This window comes from Carassius gibelio, chromosome B23 (assembly GCF_023724105.1).
Source record: "Carassius gibelio isolate Cgi1373 ecotype wild population from Czech Republic chromosome B23, carGib1.2-hapl.c, whole genome shotgun sequence".
Lineage (NCBI taxonomy): Eukaryota > Metazoa > Chordata > Actinopteri > Cypriniformes > Cyprinidae > Carassius > Carassius gibelio.
This window is the reverse complement of record NC_068418.1, coordinates 25724694-25741266: the sequence shown is the minus strand read 5'-3', so window position 1 is coordinate 25741266 and position 16573 is coordinate 25724694. Positions and strand designations below refer to the sequence as shown.

At 34.3% G+C, this 16573-nt stretch overlaps 1 protein-coding gene and 1 long non-coding RNA gene across 2 annotated transcripts in view; both read right to left on the bottom strand.

The window, feature by feature from the left end:
• The window catches only part of LOC128011805 (uncharacterized), a 91182-nt gene that overhangs the window by 12336 nt on the left and 62273 nt on the right, over positions 1–16573 (bottom strand). The gene's annotated exons all lie outside the window — the stretch shown is intronic.
• LOC128011794 (protein-glutamine gamma-glutamyltransferase K-like) lies at positions 2853–15888 on the bottom strand. Its single transcript, XM_052594517.1, has 14 exons — positions 15731–15888; positions 12753–12823; positions 12393–12584; positions 10857–11105; positions 10652–10770; positions 8997–9104; positions 6986–7163; positions 6417–6555; positions 5280–5472; positions 5044–5197; positions 4662–4946; positions 3498–3658; positions 3245–3381; positions 2853–3118 (listed from the first exon to the last, which is right to left on the bottom strand). Exons 2-14 carry the CDS (start codon positions 12808–12810, stop codon positions 2974–2976), a joined length of 2118 nt encoding a protein of 705 aa, XP_052450477.1. The 5' UTR covers positions 12811–12823; positions 15731–15888; the 3' UTR covers positions 2853–2973.

Genomic DNA, 16573 nt, shown 5'->3' with positions numbered 1-16573 from the left:
CCTTGCTGATGATGTTCAACTTTCCAAGCTATTTAGAGCTGATAGAGAATCTGTACAAATCACTGCCCTTGTTGGTTGTATTTCTTCTATCCACTGAAGTGCTAGACATATTGCAATTTTTTCTGCATTGAATACCGAAATATGATCTGAAGTTCTTTTTGACATTCTAATGTTAAAAAGTGGAATATATACCGCTACTGCTGTTTTCCCAAATTCTGGGTCTTTTGAACTCCATCAGTATATATTTGCACTGCACTATAATAAGTTTGATCTATGTATTGCTGTATACCTAGATTTTCTAATCCATTATATTTGTTATGCTTTTCTTTAAGCAAATGGATATCAAGCAAAGGCATTGGGAAAAGCCAAGGAGGAATTACTGACCAAACCACAGTAGGGGCAACATTGAGATCACTTAATCCTATTCTCCGGGCTTCCTCACTGGCCTTCCATCCAAAACTTGATAACTTTTTATGTCCATATTCCCAACAGTCCTCCAACACCATTTTAACTGGGTGGCACCATTTTTACTTGAGGTATTAAGCCCATCTCTACTTGCACTGCTGATATTGGGGAGGATCTAAACGCTCCACAACAAATTCGCATAGCTTGTGACTGAATTGCCTCTAGTTTCACGAGTTGTGTTTTGGATGCAGTGCAATATACCATACTGCCATAATCTATTGCGATCTTATTAGAGCACAATATATTATTTTAAGGGACTGACAACTTGCTCCCCAATCAACTCCTGCTAAACACCTCATAATATTTATTGCTTTTTTTGCATTTATCAACCAGTTTCTGTATATGTATACTAAAATTCAGTTTCAAATCCATCCATATACCTAGAAACCTCACAACTGCTGTTTGCTTCACTTCTTGTCCATATAATTTAATGTTAATGGTAGGGTTACTTTTCCTTTTTGCAAAGCAAATTACCTGAGTTTTATCTACTGAAAAACGGAAGCCCCATTCATTTGCCCAGTTTTCTACCATTTTAATGGCATTCTGCAAACATTTTTCCACATACTTTACATTATGCCCTCTTTTCCACAGCACTCCATCATCTGCATATTAAGATCTTCCAATGCCCCTATCAACCTTTGAAAAGATGTCGTTAATCATAATGGTAAACAGAATTGGACTGTTAACGCTTCCCTGAGGTGTTCCATTCTCTATTGTGTGTAGGGGAAGTCGTGGCCTAATGGTTAGAGGGTTGGACTCCCAATCGAAGGGTTGTGGGTTCTAGTCTCGGGCCGGATGGAATTGTGGGTGGGGGGAGTGCATGTACAGCTCTCTCTCCACCTTCAATACCACGACTTAGGTGCCCTTGAGCAAGGCATCGAACCCCCAACTGCTCCCCGGGCGCCGCAGCATAAATGGCTGCCCACTGCTCCGGGTGTGTGCTCACAGTGTGTGTGTATGTGTTCACTGCTCTGTGTGTGTGCGTTTCGGATGGGTTAAATGCAGAGCAAAAATTCTGAGTATGGGTCACCATACTTGGCTGAATGTCACTTCACTCACATCTGAGAAAAAGCAGTACTTACTCTTACTTGTATAGTTCTGTTAAACAGGAAATCCCTGACCCAGTTATACATTCTTCCTTTAATATCCATTTTTTCTAACTTAATTAAAAGTCCCTCTTTCCACATCATGTCATAAGTGAGAAACTTGCAGGCAGTCAGCCATTAGATACAACCATCGATATTTCAAAATAAAAGTCCCAAACCAAATAACAAAAAAATAATTCACAAATAATAAATGTAACTTATTTTCTTCATAACAAAAATCTTATGTCTTTAAAAATGAATGATTGATAGACGTGACGCTATTACGTCATTACCAATGATGTCATTACGTTGAGCGTAAAATAATCGCTGAACCATTTTTTTCAACTGTTTATTGAATTAAACAGTCCGAAAGAACCGGTTCGCAGAAAAGAATCAAACTTCCCATCACTACTGGTCTCCACAGCGTCTTTATCTTGCACCAATTAATGATTGGATGTTTTAAAAGATAAGAATAATCATGATAAACACATTAACCGACCAATCACAGCACCTAAAAACAGAGAAACAGTGGAGAGCGGGAAAACAGGAATAAACCAATAACAAGGGGAGAAATACAGCAACCAATAAACAAAACAACCAGAGCACGTTACAGGGCCGTAACATCTCTGTCACACACTTGAGGAATTCGGCCAATCAAAATCCACGGGATAGCTGGCCAATCAGCATACACCTTGCTTTTCAAAATAACGAGCTTTGTAAAAATCAACGTTTTAGAAAGACAGGGCTTAGTGGAGCAACAATAATATACAATATGTGGAAAATAATGTTTTTTTGTTTTGTTTTGTTTTTTACCTTAAAGCGAATAAACACATTGCATTACACCGTGACCGAATACACAAAATAATGTTTTTTTTAGCAACGTCATATGGCCTTTTTTAAATAATGAATCTTTTACCTGCTTAGAAGTGCAAAATTGTATTTATTAATTTTTTTTGTGCAATTATTATATTGTTCTGCCATAAAAATGGAACAATTACAGTATGTCTGTTGGATGTTTCCTATCAGATGTTTATAGATGTACACAGTGACTAACAAAAAATAACCATAATCTGTATGAGATAACATGAACATTTCGCCCGCCCTGCTGCAAAAAAAAAACAATTGAAAACTCGTGAAAGTCAGCATAAAATGCTACATTTCCAGAGAATTGTGCGTTAATTACATGTAAAATTCGTCTTTATATAACAGCAAATGAATAAAGACAATATTGCTTGTGAATACAAAAAATTAAAATCCAAATAAATGAACTGTTCACATAAAAGTTAGTACAAAGAGACAAAATACAAACAAGGAGGATCTTTATTATTGACGTGCATCAGTTTCATATAAATTAGTGTATTAAAATAACATTCTTATAAGTAAACATAGAGCATTAGAAGGCTTTGCATTGATAGTGCTTCTTTTACTCTGGTTTCACCACGATATCAGCGAATCCGTGCACTTGAGTGAGCAGACGGCAGTCCATCGATGCCAGGAGCTTCTGAGAGCCGGACACGCTTGGGACAAACTTCTCCGTCAGTGTAACCTTCCCAAGCTTCTCCACATCACTGACAGACAGAACCAGAGTATAAACTTACTGGAGGTTTTTCTCTCTTTAAACACGGTTTATCATTTCTGATGTAGCACTGTTACTCTACATCAGCACACCTGCTGTTAAACACTGAAAGTCTTACCCATGTTCGATCATTCGGACGCTCTGCATTCCCAATCCCTCTACACGGAACAAAACGCTCCTCAACACTTGTGTCAGCGGGTTCTGGAACGTGATCTGGACGGTCAACTCTTTCCCCACCACAGCGTCCTCTAGAGGCTGAAAGAGTACAAACACACGTCAGTGAACTCAGGATTAAATCAGATCTGAGAGCCACAAAAAAGAGCACTGGTTATAGTGCATCACAGATCAAGACCAGTGTCTCAATGACGTACTTTGAGGATGAGGTCTGGTGTGCGCAGTCTGAAGTTGAACTGTGTGGCCAGAATCTGTTTGGTCAGATTGACCCGACCGGTGACCGAGAGCATCAGAGCGCCCTGGTCCACCAGATGGTTCATGTACTCCTTATACTGCAGAGTCCAGGGAAAAATCTTGGCTGAAGGGAGACAAAGGAGCATGACATTAATGAACTGATGATAAAACAATCATAATGAGAACTATATGTCATTATGCATTGAAATCCACTACAGGTCTCCTCATATTTTCTCACTGCCCATAAGAATGTTACACTTTTTCAATATGTGTAAGAAAAAACATTTTTTTTAAGTCTGCAATGAATGTTTCATCGTCCTCTCACTCACATATAATTCAAATTAGTAAATACATATCAGGTCACTTCATACAGTTCATGAACTGGATCTAATTTAAAATTCGATTAAAATAGAGCTGAAAAATTATTAACCGTGATTAATTCCATTCAAAATAAAAGTTTGTTTATATACTAATGTATACCGTGTATATTTATCATGTATATATATATATATATATATATATATATATATATATATATATATAAATAGACACATAAAGGTATATATTAAGGAAAAATATGTTCGATTTATATATAAAATATTTATATATAATATAAATAATAAACAAGTATATAAATATATACATACAAATATTCTACATAAGTGTGTGTATTTATCTATACATAAAAAATATACATAGTACACACACATACTGTATGTAATCATAAACTTTTATTTTGAATGTGATTAAACGTGATTTATTGTTTTCTAGTCCTAATTAAAAATAAGCATTAATACAATCTCAAACAAAATTGTACCTTTGGAGAAGTACCCTGAAAGGGAAACTTTATACGTTATTTGCACCTAAAAAGTTAATTGTAATGCCTTAAGAGCATGTGTTATGACTCTAAGGTACTAATATGCACTTTAAATAGGTAAATAAGGCACAAAGATGGCCTTTTAAGAGTCTAAAGCTACAATTTGTAGATGAACTCTGAAAACCAACTGCAAGCAGCTCTCATCATCAAGAGATTTTTGACAAAAGCAGCTATTGATTCATAGATTATGGGGCACGATAACCAGACAAACATCTGTGCTGGGACGGTTTAATAGTCAGACTCCACTCACTCTCTTGTGGTTTGAGGTCGACAGTAATCCGGTCTTTCTTCACCGTGTCCTTCATCACTCCAGTGTAGTACATGACCATCACCTCGTACAGGAGCGCGGCCGTGCGCTGCTTTGAGCTCGTGTTCTTCAGGACGATGGACAGTTTGGCGTCTTCACCGATACGAGGTCCTGCCCCGTTCATGACGATCTCAATGCTCACGTCGCTGTCGGTGGGCGACAGATACAGAGTGGGCTTGGAGCCGAAACGACTGGCCGTTTCCACAGCTATGCGCTCCTCCTCTGAACCTGATGGAGATCAACAGACGATAAGAGGAGTGTGAGTTTCTATATCTTACTGTGTCAAAATCATATAAGGCAGGTCTAGATGCGTATGTTTTGTGACCTTCTGGGTATTTGTAGAGGTGTGTGATGTCCACCCGAGCATCAGATCCCACAGCTTTAGTGCTGATGTGCTGACCGATGGAGTTCTTCTCCACGTGAACCTGACTCAAACTTCCATCAGCTTTCTTCTGCCAGTAGATCCTGTCACTGTTCACCTGAGACGCACAGAGAAACCAGTTCAGTAGATGTTTCTTGTCAGATACAAATGAGGGTGAAGAGTGTGTATGAAGCGCTCACTTCAGCAAAGACGAACGGCGTGTCGTATTTCAGGTGGACCTGTCCGTTGCGGACGGCAGAGACAGGGGTGGGACCGCAGCGGTATGACCCCTGGCTGAGCTCTTGAGGGGTCGCGTCCACCACCTGCCATCCACCGTTACCTGCCGGGAGGTCTGGACGCGTCATCCAGGACTCGTTCCACACGTGGAAGTTCCTACAGAGACACACAGCCAGCGCAAACACACTTGAACAGGCTTTGACTAAAACTGGGATTGAAACATAGACACTGACATGAGGTCAAAAAATCATGAGCGTCAACCTCAAACGAAATACTTTCAGCTTTTCTTTATTTTCTTTATTTTTTTCAATATTGATTTGTGTGATTTTGTGTTTTTAAAACACACACAGTTAAATAACCTTGAAAATCAAACGCACTAAACATTTTAGCAATAAATAATCGTTTAAAAAACTGACGCATTCTATATATTCCACGTAATTCCAAGAAATAAAGCTAGTTATTTTTCATGTTAGGTTAAGTTTGTGTTAAACGTTAGTTTATTAAACATTTATTCGTTTCCCACAAAACAATTCTAGCTCTAATACTTTGAAAACAAAAAGGGACACTAAATGTCATTAATATTACAATTTTTGTAAATATTTTTATTTTACATTTTCATATTACATTTATTTAAATTTTTCTTAAATTTGTTTTGTTTTGCCATTATTTTAGTTAGTTTAAACATCTATAAAGGTTTTTTTTTTCTTATTTATTTTGTCTTCTTTTGTTGTGTTTTTTATTTTTATTTTTAAATAACATTGTTCATTATTTATTTAGTTGTTTTAATACTTAAAGTTAAACTTAAGGAAAATTAGAAACCTTGCCTTGGCAACTAACTGAAATAAAATAAGTTTAAATTTATTTCATTAACATTTCAAGTGGTTTTGATTTTTGTTGACTAATAACTCTGGTGCTATATTAATGTAAAGTGTCAGTAATGATCGCTGTATTTGAGAACGGTCAGTAACTGTCACATTAAAATTTCCCAGCATTAATTTGACACAGTTGAGTGAGACCAGGTTTGACCCCGTGACCCGACACTGATGATATTAATGAGAGTGAAAGGAACTTAAGAGGTGATGGTTGTTATCATACAGTACCAGACAGAATCGCTGGTCTCGTCTTTGATAAGCTCCAGTTTCTCATCAAGATAAATGTCTGTGCTCAGAGAAAGGTCCGTGTCGTGAGCAGAACTGAAGTTGGTCACACAGCGGGTGGGAATACCAAGACATCTCAACACTGAGAGAGAAACGGAAAGAACGTTAAACAAATGTTCACTCTGAACTGGAGGTGGTGCCAGAATTGCCCTGATGATCAACAGCTTAAGACAAGACACTACAGGCAAAATCATACTTTTGATTTCATGTTTTGGGCTATTCTGCTTCCATAGCATGTCTTAGTTAAGACTAGCACAAAAAAAAAAAAAAAAAAACCATCTAAAATATACTTAAGTGTTTCAAGTTTTTGCTGAAATGCATAGTTTTTTTTTTTTTTTTTTTTAAAGAATTCTCCTTTAGACCAGAGGAAGGAAAACATCTGAACACATGATTGAGTATATTTTGCATCATTTTTTTTGTTTGTGGCTGTAGATTTAAATTACAGTACACAAGTTCACAGGGTTTCTTTTTTGTTTTTTGCTGCTGACAGTGATAAACATATCAAAGCGTACCAGATGTGGTGACTCCTGCAAAGACCCAGCACTGGCCATATTTGACAGGCTTCCCTGAGCTTTTGTAATACTGTCTCAGGATGGCCCCGCTCCCGGTCCAGACGGTGGGACTCGTCCCGTCTTCATAGCTGTCTGACCAGTTACCCATCAACACACCACGGTCGTCATTGGTGTTCACCTGTCACAGAAGAACAGAAACACTTAAAAAGACAAGCACTTTTCATCTCTTCAATCATGCATCTTTTCATTTCTTCTATCATGCATCTTTTCATTTCTTCTATCATGCATCTTTTCATTTCTTCTATCATGCATCTTTTCATTTCTTCAATTATGCATCTTTTTATCTCTTGAATCATGCATCTTTTCATTTCTTCAATTATGCATCTTTTTATCTCTTGAATCATGCATCTTTTCATTTCTTCAATCATGCATTTTTTCATTTCTTTTATCATGCATCTTTTCATTTCTTCTATCATGCATCTTTTCATTTCTTTTATCGTGCATCTTTTCATTTCTTCAATCATGCATCTTTTCATTTCTTTTATCATGCATATTTTCATTTCTTCAATTATGCATCTTTTCATTTCTTCAATCATGCATCTTTTCATTTCTTTTATCATGCATCTTTTCATTTCTTCTATCATGCATCTTTTCATTTCTTCTATCATGCATCTTTTCATTTCTTCTATCATGCATCTTTTCATTTCTTCTATCATGCATCTTTTCATCTCTTGAATCATGCATCTTTTCATTTCTTCAATCATGCATTTTTTCATCTCTTCTATCATGCATTTTTTCATCTCTTCTATCATGCATTTTTTCATCTCTTCTATCATGCATTTTTTCATCTCTTCTATCATGCATCTTTTCATTTCATGCATCTTTTCAATCATGCATCTTACTTAAATTTTTAGACCCAAAGGTGCTTCGTCTTAAAATATCAGGAAAGATGTGAGAACGCGAGAAATTATTAAATCAAATTAATATAATCTTTTAATGATTATGTGAAGAATATTGTATAATGGCTGAACTGTTTTTGTGGACATTATTTAACGATGTATAGTTTATCGATAGTAAATCAAATCATTATCTTCTACTGTTATTTTTATACTTACTGACAATTTGTTTCATGAAAAGATCAATCAAGCAGATTTCTGCAAATTTAACTTCTAAAAATGAACTTTAAAATGTTCTTTATTACAGCTTTTTAATATAATTCACAATGTTGTTTAATAATAAATGTAATAAAAATATATAATATACTTATTTTTAGAAATGATACATTAAATGGTTTAAAAGTGACAGTAAAGACATTTATGATGTTAAAAAGGATTTCTATTTTGAATAAATACTGTTCTTTTGAACTTTTTATTCATCTGTGAATCCTGAAAAATAAAATGCATCACAATTTCTACAAAATATTAAGCAGCATAGCTGTTTTCAACATTGATAATAAAGAAGTAAATCAAGACATTATAATGATTTCTGAAGATCATGTGACACTGAGTAATGATGCAGAAATAAATATTAAAACATTCACAAAGAAAACAGATATTTCTACTGTATTTTTGATCAAATAAATGCACCCTTGTTGATCAGAAAAGACTTCAAATACATAAATACATACTTTACAAACATCTACCCAACTACAAACTTTTTAAAAGCAGTGTATATTTATAACATAGGTGTTTATGTAGTAGATTGATTATGTAAGACATTTGTAAGAAGCTGCAAAGGTCAAATGTGACGTCTGAGGACATATCTGTACACTAATGATGTTTGGACCTGTACCAGAGGAGACAGAGGAGAATGTGTCTCGATGAAAGAGAAAGCATGCTTCTGTAAACAAACAAGCCCCGGCTCTCGTCTTCAACATGTATAGTCTTGAAAAAGACAGATTCCCATGAACCTAAAGCTAACACATGCTGTGGACTGTAATTCACCTTCTCAAATCAGTGTCATATTCATGATTTCTACTGAATCCATGTCGATGTGATGTGACGTGACTCACCAGAGCAGAGACCGTTCTGCACACGATCACCGGATCTCTCCATTCGGTCACAGCGACCTGACCCCTCTCCAGCAGGAACAGACACGCTTCCAGGACGTCCTGTTCAAACTGAGCAGACAAACACTAAATACAAGTCATATTCATACAAACAGAAACATAAATAATCATAGAATCGGAGTGAAACTGATTAAAAAAACATACTAATAACAGCATTAATAAAAATAAGAATGCAAAAGCCAAAAACAAAATAAAACAATTGCAAATTAACAACAACAGCGGCAGAAACAATATTAATAATGAAATTAATAATAATTTAACCATAGATAAAAGTATCTGTTCAAACTGATAAAACAGTTGCATAATAATATCACCAACAACGATATTAATAATGGAAATAATAACAGTAACAGAATCACAGATGGAAATAGAACTTGTTCAAACTTATATAACATTACAAATTATTAGTAATAATAATAATAACAACAGATATTATGTTTAGTGCTATGATAAGCACACTTTGAGGGAGTATAATCCGAAATAGCAGTTTAATAATAAAGAAAGAAAAACACAAACGTAGCATTGTTGAGCAATATAAGCAAATAAGCAAATATAAGCTAATTTGCGCAAAAAAAGAGCAAATAACCAAAAGAGAACCTAATTTTATAATGGGTCACTTAATAAGACACACCTGAAACTAATGTGCAACTGAGGAAACTAATGACAAGAACAGAAACCAGAGAGACAAGAACTAACCTGGGGTGTTTCCCAAAACCACAGTTGCTAACTAAGTTAGCAACCTTGTTGGTTGCAATGCAATTTCCCATTCCCAACCAACTAAGATGCTAACAGGTTAACAACTATGGTTTTGGGAGACGCACCCCAGAGCAGGAGAACAAGGAGCACAAGAAAACACAAGAAAAAGTCCTTAAACATGGCAGTAGAACTGTATAGAATCTGTTCAAACTGATCAAACTATTGCATTATAACAAAATAAAAGAAATAAATAATAGGGATGGCCCAAGCTGATCTCAAGGATGACCATGCGTTGCAATTATTCATCATATTATATCATATTTTATCATATTATATCATATTTTATCATATCATATTATATCATATTTTATCATATCATATTATATCATATTTTATCATATCATATTTTATCATATCATATCATATCATACCATATTATATCATATTTTATCATATCATATTATATCATATTTTATCATATCATATCATATCATATCATATCATATCATACCATATTATATCATATTTTATCATATCATATTATATCATATTTTATCATATCATATTTTATCATATCATATCATATCATACCATATTATATCATATTTTATCATATCATATTATATCATATTTTATCATATCATATTATATCATATTTTATCATATCATATCATATCATATTTTATCATATCATATTGTATCATATCATATCATATCATATCATATTATATCATATCATATTTACACATATTGGATCGGGTCTCTGTTTTGTGTGTCAGATGCTCAATATTCAATGACTTGGATGCGATCGGGGGTACAAAAACAAAAAAATAAAACATATTAGGGACATCCCTAATAAATAAATAAATGTCACTCTGTACAATGGAGTTGTGTTTTCAGACCTGGGCGAAATTCCACGTTCTGGCTCCGATCTGCTGCTCGGTTCCGTAGTAAATTCTGCCCATGCTGTTCAAAACATACTCTTTCCTTTCCTCTTCATTATCCAGAAACACGGGATCATCTGAGGAGAGACGCATCAGTGTGGTGTTACTTCACTGATGTAAATCAGGAGGAGACGAGTGTGATTGTCTTCTGTAGACCCAGTACCTTCACACCAGGGGTTGAAGAGCAGGTAGATGTCGTTTGGGGTGCAGGGGAACAGCAGCTTGCCCCTCGGGGAGAACGACTCGACGGTCACCCTGTAGCGGCCGATGGAGGCGGACGGAAGAGTGTTGACCGCCAGACGCACACGCTTGTCTTTCTGCTCCACCAGCTTCATCTCCCAGCGGCCGTCTTCCAGGACGTCCACTAACGGCACAGAGATGCGAATTCCTGGATTACTGCTGAAGATGGGATCTGTGGCAAGAACACAACGGCGTGCAAACGTTTTAATGATTTAGTTTAATAATCAAATCATCTGTCAGTGACTCGGCTGCAGATCTATTAATATAATAACCAGTCCTGGCTCAAACCCAACCACTTCATGACTCACATCCATCACCATGAATACATTCATCTGTCACTTCTTCTCTTCTGAATGAAGAGCGAGATAATTGAACTAACCGTCAGTATGTCTGGGCATCTGTCTGTGTTTGTCACACACTGATTTGTGATTCAGACGATGCTAATGCACCAGACTCCGGATGAAAAGCATGCTTTCATTTCCGTAATCACTGCATGTTTATGTTTTATGAGTGACGATTGAATACAGAAAGAGTTTCGACATAAAAAACACAACAAAACACAAGTTACACCTTAATGTTTGTTTAAGATTTTGGTTCGGATTTAGTTATTTTTATTAATGATTGTGTCATTTTAATTCTGAATTTCTATTATGCACTGATTATTAATTTTTATTCAAATTGTTCTTCTGGTACTGCTTTTATTTTCGATTCTGATTTAATTCACATTGTGAAACAGATTCAGATTGTTCAGAAATTTGATTATTTTCAGGGAATTTTACTACTATAGTTTTTATTCATTTCTTGAATTCGTTTTTTATTAGTGTTTATATTTTTCATTTTTAGTTTACTTTGTTTTACTTATTTTATAATGTATTACTTTTTAATGTGTCTATATAGATTTAATTCATTTTTGTTTCATTTTTAGGTTAAGATAGATAAGAAATACTGACTTACCAACTAACTGAAATATAATAAATATATTTTTAATAAAAAAAAATGTAATAAATCTTTTCAAATTATTCAAGTTTCTTTTAAATGTTTTTATTTAATAAATACACAACACCCCAATAATACGGCAGATTTTGTAATGTTCTGATGCTGATTTTATTCTATTTTCACTTTTTCTCTCCTGTGAGTTTAATGGTGATTTTGATTCTAGGCCTAAAACTAAATGTTGCTCAACACGTCCCCGGATCTAATTATGCAAAGACACACGCTGTCAGTGGTGGGAAAGAGAAGTAATATGAAAAATATTCACTAAACAAACTCAAAACCAACAGTAAGAGGGAATCCAGACAAGTCCAGACTTGAGTCTGTGATGTTTAACGTCTTAGAACGTCAAAAGAAGATACGCACGAATCATTTTAAAGGAGAAATGAGTAATTTCTGAGCTCCTTGTGAGATTAAACAGAAGAAAAAAAGACGTGTCAAGCAGGTTTTGTGACCGCGGCTCTCTCACCTAACTTGAGCTGCAGCTGTAGTTTGTCTGATTTGGGGTTGAAGGGTCTGGAGAACTCGACCCACATCTGGAAGGTCTGTCCTCTGCGGACGATCAGCTTGTCGCTGAAGTAAGCGTCTGTGTGATGCTCGCGTCGGTTCGGCCCATCCTTGGATTTCAGGAGATCGACCGAACGAACCATGAGAAGCTTGTCTGAGAAGAAGAGAAAACATTCAGACATACAGACCCAAGTTCATCCAACACAGAGCATCAGATCTTAGTGTTGTCCAGCAATAGTGGACCAAAACAAAATGCAGTTTTATACATGTTCATTCTTGTGCACAATGAGGTTTTGTTTATTTATGCATCATTCCTTCTCACCTGAAGCCGCTGATGTCCCACTGGATCCTCCAGCAGTGCTGGGGTTAAAACTAGACATTTCTACAAACAGCCTGAAATATAGAAGGAGGAAGAATACATGAGTATGCAAAATGCTAGAAAAATAAATAAATAAGAATCCTAATATAATATGAATAAATATTTAATAAATTTAAGAAGTTAATCAATAAAGTATAATAAATAAAATATAAACAAATTTCAATAAAATAATTACATTTTAACACATACATTAATAAAAAGTCAAACAAATGCAAATATAAATAATTGTTAAATAAAATTAATAAATAGAATTATAATACATGACTGTATTTATTTACATTTAATTCTTGCAGTTAATATGAAATAACATATTAATAAATAGTATTCAAAATAAATGGCTTAATAAATTTAATTAAATAAGTTCTAATATATAATAATGAAGATAATGAATAAATAATATGATTATATTTGTAATTATACATTTTAATAATTCACTTTACAACTGAAAATAATACAGGTATACAGTAAATAAAATAAGATTAGTTGCTTTGGATTGAAGTGTCTGCTAAATTAATAAATGTAAAAGTAAAATAAATGAATACAATCAAGATTCCTATTTTCACACCTTGTGTCTACATAAGAATCTCTCTACAAAGCTGAACTTTAGCTGAGCCGGATGGAGAAGGAAGTGTCGTTCTCTAGTGTTCCCAGAATGCACCTCATGATGTTTCCTAACTACTATTCTAACAAATGGAAAATGGTCACAATAAAGAATCAATGAATGCATCCAACTCTTAGTGTTCTTATTTAAACTAAATATATATAAACCAAATTCTTCTCTCTTTGCAACAAGCTGTGTGAGTTTGTGTTTTTTTAGTCATTTAATGTAGTCCAGCCTTTAATAGTACGATTATAAAATCATTATAAAGACTTTTAGCTTCTTTGACACCCATCACCTCCCACACAGAATGTCAGGTCATTAACATAGTTCTTGCACAAAAGACGGCTCTTACTCTCACACCTGAATAAAGCACATGACATCACCCAGCTGCTGTAACTGACTCTTCAACATGTCTAAACCGAGGAAAGAACAACAATCTGCTCTCACATCGGACACAGTGTTATTAATGAGCATGCTAATGAGAGAAAACTGTTCTACAAAAGCTTTCAGTGTTAATTAAGCAATAAATACGTTTCAAATTCATGTATATTTAAATATGTGAAAATCTGTTTTATATTAATTATGTTAAAGGGGTGGTTAACTGTTTTTTTTTTCCAGGCTTGATTGTGTTTATGGGGTGCAGTCTAACATGTGTTCATGCTTCGTAAAAAAAAAAAAAAAAAAAAAACAACACGTCATTTTTCGCATAATTAAAAAAAAAAAAAAAAAAGCAGGGCGACATGAAGAACAGGATTGAGAACGACTGCTCTAGAACATTGGCTTTGTAGCGTCTGAATCCATTAGAATCATTAGAAGACAGAATCATGACTCATACATGAACAGATTTTTTACATGCACCCCTAGTTTTCTCTTCCTCTTCTCTAAAGCAGCACGATATGACCCCGCCCCCTTGGTTGTGTGTTCCTGGGGGCGGGGTTTATCTGGGGTCATGACCCGGGAAGAAGCTCGTTGTAGTCCCTTACCAGCCATTTTTGTAGGCATTAAACTGCCAGAATTTTAAAAGACGATATCTCCATTTGCATTTAACTTTTTGTGCCCTGCAACTTTGTAGATATTGTTTATCCTCAAACAGAAATATTACAAACTAACTTAAGTTAAGAAAAAGTGAAATCACAATCAACCACACCTTTAAAAAGAATGTTTTACTATTCTGAAGGTTTTTTTTTCTTATATCGTTCACCTATTGAGTTTATTATTGCATAAACATTTTATTTGTATCTGGAGATAAACATAATGCTATTTTGAAATGTCTTTTAAAAAATAATAAATAAATAAAACAAATCTCCACTTCAGCAGCACTTACATAGACAATGTTTTAAAATTGTACTCCTGTCTACATTCTAATCATTTTTATAGAGAGCTTTGTTCATATATCATTCGCCTGGTTTTATACACTGTTTTATTAATAAACCCATAGTGAAAATTCGTTTTCTGGCTGTTGACAGTATTTTCTGATTTATGGAGAGATAAAATGATTCAAGGTCAGCTCCATAAAAACCTTTGACTCTAATATATCAACAAAATCAAACAAACGTTTTTTGGACTGGCTTTATGTAAGATTTATTTTCTGGAAATCTATGCAAGTTAGTGCACATTTAATTATATAATGCATTATTTACATAAAACATTTCAGAAAAAACAAAAAGTATTAGGCTAACATTTATTTATTTTTTTTATTTTTTTGCAATTCTTAAAGTAATCAGTCAGGTGGTGAAATATTGTAATATCATTTATTTTTAGTAATAAATGGATAAATAAATAAATAAAACCCTTTTAGACTTGCACTCTATTCATTTGCTGCTTCTTTTCTTTAAAAAAGTAAACTTTTTGTATTCGATCTGTTTTCCTTTCATTTATAATACAATTAACAAAAGCAAAAAAAGATCTCTAACACTAGCTTGCTCTATTCTTTTTCTATTCTACCTGTTTCCTTTTTATTTATTATTTTATTTAAAAAGCCCTTGCTATGTGTAATGCGTTAAGCTAGCTGAAACTTGTTATAGCTCTTGTGTATCATTGCTCTTTTGTTGTTTTTGATTGCTTCCACTGTCCTCATTTGTAAGTCGCTTTGAATAAAATCGTCTGCTAAATGAATAAATGTAAATGTAGTATTTGTTTTAATTTCATTTGCCTTACTCATCTGTAAAGTTTTGCTTTAAAGTTTCATGCAATAATGGCACATTTTTTGTTGTTTTAAGTGTATTGCATATTTTATCAACTATGCATTATGTTTGATGAATTAATTCTGAGAACATATAATACAGTGTTTTCTAATGCAGTATGTGTAACGCGGTGTTACCTGTGTGTTCGAGGCGTCTGGCGTGTGAAGTTCAGGGGATCTGACGACCGTCTTGTGTTCACGCTGATGAATTCAAAGAATGTCTGGCACTGAAACACCTGCTCACTGTCTTATTTAACCGTGTGTGCCACTCCTTTTTCACTATGAAGGAGGCGACAGGATCTGCTGAACAACATTCATGGCATTCACAGTCAGGGAAACCTATAGAAATAAAGTGGATTTCTTCCTTCTCTAATTAAACTGGAAATATTCCAGTAAATACAAATCATAGTGAATCACAGACGATCAGAACCATGCATTTCAAAATCTATGAATCACAAGCCAAAAGCATTAATCTATACATTTCTGCAGCCTGTTTAACAAGAATAAGCTTTAAAATGGCATTTATTATTATTATTGTAAATGAAATATATCTTGTTTGTTTTATAGAACTTTGTTATTAATAACAATTGTTGTTACTGATGTTGTTACGCAAGTATTTAGTTTTCTGTTCCCAATCCATTTCAAGGTGAAGTACATTATTTCTGCTCCACTGTTTTCAACAAACAAAACTAAAAAAGGTGTGTCCCATTTCACACGTTTATGCATTTTTCTTTCATTCTCTTTTTTATTTTGTATGAAATAGTGTGTATATTAACATGGATGGAAGTACCTATATTTTGCATATGTAACCTTTCGAATCTTCACACCCAGATAACAATCGCATGCACTCATGCACACATATGGACATATTCATATTTATTAAATATACTTCCATAAAGCCATCGGATGTTTTACATAAGATGACACAGAGGAAGAGAAACCTGTTTGACATTTCTCAAAAAGAGTGAAAGAGTGGGAGGA